The 5,024-nt window shown below is 35.4% G+C and overlaps 1 protein-coding gene across 1 annotated transcript in view; it reads right to left on the bottom strand.

Moving 5' to 3' along the window:
- Positions 1-5,024, bottom strand: part of USP9X (ubiquitin specific peptidase 9, X-linked) — a 154,875-nt gene that overhangs the window by 109,949 nt on the left and 39,902 nt on the right. Inside the window, exon 3 of the mRNA XM_011942716.1 lies at positions 1,764-1,909. Within this exon, the coding sequence (XP_011798106.1) occupies positions 1,764-1,909 (146 nt within the window). The remainder of the gene's footprint in view (positions 1-1,763; positions 1,910-5,024) is intronic.

The raw sequence follows: 5,024 nt of genomic DNA, 5'->3' as shown, positions 1-5,024 counted from the left end.
GCCAAGGCAGGCGGATCACGAGGTAAGGAGTTCGAGACCAGCCTGACCAACATGGTGAAACCCTGTCTCTACTAGAAATACAAAAATTAGCCAGGCATGGTGGCACATGCCTGTAATCTCAGCTACTCGGGAGGCTGAGGCAGAAGAATCACTTGAACCTGGGAGGCGGAGGTTGCAGTGAGCCAAGATCGTGCCACTGCACTACAGCCTGGGCAACAGAGAGAGACTCTGTCTCAAAAAGAAGAAAAGAGATCGAGACCATCCTGGCCAACATGGTGAAACCCCGTCTCTACTGAAAATACAAAAATTAGCTGGGCGTGGTGGCGCACTCCTGTAGTCCCAGCTACTCAGGAGGCTGAGGCAGGAGAATCGCTTGAACTGAGGCGGCGGAGGTTGCAGTGAGCCGAGATCACACCACCGCACTCCAGGCTGGTGGCAGAGTGATACTCCGTCTCAAAAAAAAAAAAAAATCATTTGTATTTTTCTCCCCACTGGGAACTTGCTAATAATATGCAACTTCAGCCTAAGAAGTATTTTACTACCAATCACTAACCACCAGACAAGTATGGAAAAGCAACAAACAATACAACCTTCTGCTGTGGTATAGAGAATGTCAGGGACCACCATTAAACATAATTATATACCATTACTATAGGCACCTACCAGAATCACACAATGTATTCTTGTAAATATATAATTAAAAACAATGGATATTAATAGGAAAAATATTCAAGATAAATGAAAGCAAGTTACAAAATTATAGTAAGAATCCTGTATTTATAGAAAAATCAATTCATATATGATAGTAAACACAAAGGCAATCTGGAGAATGTACTCATTGTTAACAGTAATTTTTGGCAGGAATATGTGTATGTAAGGGGGAAAGTATAGAGAAGTTTACCTACATAAAATATTTCTGTTTAACAATGCATACTCATTATTTATGTATTTAGATTTCTTTTTTTAATGCAAAGGATTTCTATTTCCTCTCACATTATGCATTTAATAGTGTTGACTTATTTTTAGAAAATGAAATTTAAAAAAAACAACTCAGTAAAGCAAGTGCCTTTAAGAACATGTGTTTTCATTACTTTCCTTTTGGGTAGTGAGGGGGAAATGTGTCACACCTTCCTGGCACTCACTTGTTGAGCCCACAGTCAAGACCACAGTCATATGGGATTCTTTGATGTGCTCTTCCCTAGCCTCTTGAAATCTTTTTATTCCTCTGCACAAAAGCTTAAAGCTTCACTCTCTTGGAGTTTTCCTCTAAATAATCAAAGTGTGTGGGGGTGGGATAGGGTGGTTGTTTATACTACAAGTGTGAAAAATTATATTCTGAACTGTTCCCTGAGATGAAGACCAAAAAAAGGAAACATCTAGGATGGTTAAATGGCTCAAACTAGTCAAGAGTTCACTAGGATCAGGTTCTGAGGAACTCAATGTCCTCATGACCTGATTTACCTCAGGCCATCCCAAAATTATGAAAGTCATCCAGCAACCAAGAGACCAATGAGAATAAAACTTCATAAACTCTCCAACAGGGAAACTGAACATACAATTTTACTTCAGAAACAAACCAAGCAGGGTCATCTTCATTAATGTGAAAATTTTACTAACACTGTCACTCCCTTTCATTTATTAAATCCATTAAGAATCATGAGTTATAGAACATTTGGCAGTGACGAAGCTGTAAAGACTATTAAGGAGGCAGTGGGGTTACTTTCCTGTCTGCTCTCTTTCTTATGTGTTACACACCAACTCACCTGTTGATCATGTCATCCAACTTGGCCAAGTCAGTATGTGGAAATGCAGGTTCCTCATCTTCAAGCTGTGGTGGGGCATCACCTTGACCTTGCTCATCTGGGGGAGTTGCCGGGGAATTTTCATTGGAAGAATCAGGCGATGAAGTCTTAATTAAAAATTAAATATTCCACATTTAAGTTTCTATAACATATGTAAAATAGTAATCCAAACACCAACACAGACAAGCATTGCAGTTTTAAAATTCAGTAAACAGCCCTACATGTCCATGGGTTCTGCATCTGCAAAGTCAACTAACAACCTTGGATCGAAAATATTCAGGAAAAATTGAGTATGTGCTGAATATGTACAAACTTTTTGCTTGTCATGATTCCCCAAACAATACAGCATAATAACGATTTATACAGCATCGACACTATATTAGGCATCATAAGTAATCTAGAGATGATGTGAAGTATATACAGAAAGATGTACATGAGTTATATTCAAATACTAAACCATTTTATATCAGGGACTTGAGCATACACCAATTTTGCTATCCAAGTGGTAAGAGGTCCTGGAACCAATCTTCTATGAATACTAAGGGACAACTGTATTGTAAATTTTTACAAAAGATAAAATAATTGAAAATTTATGATGTTTCAGGCCATCTCTGTACTACTGTGCTTTAAAATAATTTCATTTAATTCTCAACAACCTAATGAAGTATGCTACTGCCATTTAATAGATGAAAAAAACTCAGACAATAAGTAGCCCAAGATCACACAACTCAAATTCTATACTCAGGATTTGAATCAAAGTCTAAATAGTTTGTGTTCTTAATCATAACGTGTAGTGCCTCTGTGCTTACATTTCCCATTATATGAGCCATGACAGAAATTATTCTACAAATATGATACATCTCATTTTACACATTATAATTTATAACTTCTACTTTTTTTATTTGAAGGGGGGAAAACGTAATTATTCCATAATTTCCCTACACCCAAACTATTACTCAAACAACAATTATTTAGAAGTTCATGATTATGGTTTTTAAATAAGTAAATCACTTTCAACTAACGTGGCTATTTTTCCACTTCTTTTAGTCTTCATTTTTAGCATGTCTCTCTCCCCCCTGCTTTAGCAGTACATAATATTTTCTCAACTAAGTGAATGAACTTTTATGACCTTTACTCTTAATTCAGAAAGCAGGTGGTATCTTCTCTTTCAAAATGAAACTAACCTAAATTTTAAACTGATTTTTACTCATGTGTTCTTGAATTTTCTATTCACTGTAGGCTGATGGCCCTTTAAGAGAAAGGGGCCCCTCGCCCTAACACTCAAGCACCTATTGAACGGTTGTAAAATAAAGAGTTGCATAAGTAAGCACTTGCACGAAGACAGATGAGTTTACCAGCATTAATATGTTTTACTTACAAAGTTTATACATGAACTCATATGGTCAATTAGTAACTAAATGGTGAACTTCTACTTAAGATGGAGAACACTGTGCAGGTGCCCACAGAGCTGGTCTCAAGGCAAAGGAAACTACAGCACAGAAGTGTCACAAGTCCAACAAAAATGTCTGATGTGAAGTATGTAACTTTGGAAGTCTGCTTTATTATTATTTAACTCCTCTCCCCCCGACATAGTTTATACATGCTCATAGAAGATAGAAAAAATAAAAAATAAAATTTAAAACACCTGTAATTCCACACCTATAAACATCACCGATATTTATTTCCTTGTAATCTTTAAGAGTAAACACTGTCCATATATATGTTCAATAAAACTGGAATTATACTTAAGTCTGTGTCCTTTTCCATTCAATGTATCTAGGTATTCAATATTTTTGATCATTAGAAATCTTAAAAAAATATTAATGGCCAGATAACATTGCATGAATTAAACAAAATTAAGGAGACATTTAGTATTTGGTATTTTTTACTGCTAACAAACATAAACATAGCTGTAATGAATGTTCTCATATATAAACCTTTGTGTTGAACTTCAACTTTTCCTTAGGATAGGATCCTGGATATATAATTACTAGAACAGTATAAACAATTTCTTTGAAGGCCACTGACATATACTGCCAAATTTCATTTCAGAAAATCTGCACCCTCCCAGCAACCGCATCCAAAAGTGTTCATCCCACGGTGCCTCTGCCAAGGCTGTTTCATTTCTCAAGTTTTACTACATACTAAAGCCTAAGATTCTCTAAGAGAATTTTTTTAAAGGCATGCTTAAAAAAACTTAAGTGAAAAATCTGATTTTAGAAATTCCTTTTATGCCAGCACATAGAAGCATATCCAAAAAGTGAGCCCTAAATTGAACAGTGATTAACACTTTGGTTGCTGCTTCTTGGTACAACCGTGTCAGATCTTGTAAAATAAAATCCTAACATTAATAGAGAAAAACAAAATGTTAGGGTGAGGGATAATGTAATTTGTTTCATTTCTTTGTTATTTTAAATTACCAGTCATCTTAAAAAATGTAAAGTTTTTAGAAGAAAAGGAACACAACGTAGACACAGAATATTAGGTTGAATATCACAAACCCAAGAGCTCTAAAAATCATCAAGTACATCTTAAAATAAGAGTAAGGTTAAATAAAAGGTTTGATTTTTGTCTAAAGCCATGCAAATCAGAAACATTGCAAAAGAAGTTAGAATTCCATGGACAATGCAGGTATAAAATGGAAAAGGAAGAGGGGAAGATATTGGAACTCTAACTACTAGCTTCTGGTTTAAAATTAGAAATCTTTGGCATCCAACTCAAACCTCTGACTACGCTTTTAAAAACCTGAATACTGGCTAACAAATGTATGATACAGGAAGGACTTAACTCTGTCCAAGACCTGTGACCAAACGCTTTAATGTTTTATGTCTCGAAAATGGGAACTAGAGAGGAAAAGGAATAAAACTGACACACTTATTTGGGGGAGAAAAAAACCCCGACTTGTTCACTTCTCTAAAACGGCAGAGGAAGAGGAAAAAGGAGAGACAGAAGCTCTTTTCTATACTACTTATAATAGAATATGTAATCTGTAATAGCTGGACAATAACTTATCCCCAAATAATAGTATAAAAACTTAAAAATAACACTTTTGCCTAAAAACTTACCTGACTCTACACAAACATGTAAAAATTGGAAGCAGCATGTTTGTGATAATTTACACACACCTCAACTAACTTACCTCTAAGCACTGTTTGAGCTGCACATCACAAGTGTTAATGTTTTGTCATTCAGTTTAATACTTCCCAATATAAAACTGTATAT

Source organism: Colobus angolensis, unplaced genomic scaffold (genome assembly GCF_000951035.1).
Source record: "Colobus angolensis palliatus isolate OR3802 unplaced genomic scaffold, Cang.pa_1.0 Scaffold103, whole genome shotgun sequence".
NCBI classification, from domain to species: Eukaryota; Metazoa; Chordata; class Mammalia; order Primates; family Cercopithecidae; genus Colobus; species Colobus angolensis.
The sequence above is the reverse complement of the archived record's forward strand: the minus strand, read 5'-3'. Positions and strand labels throughout refer to the sequence as shown.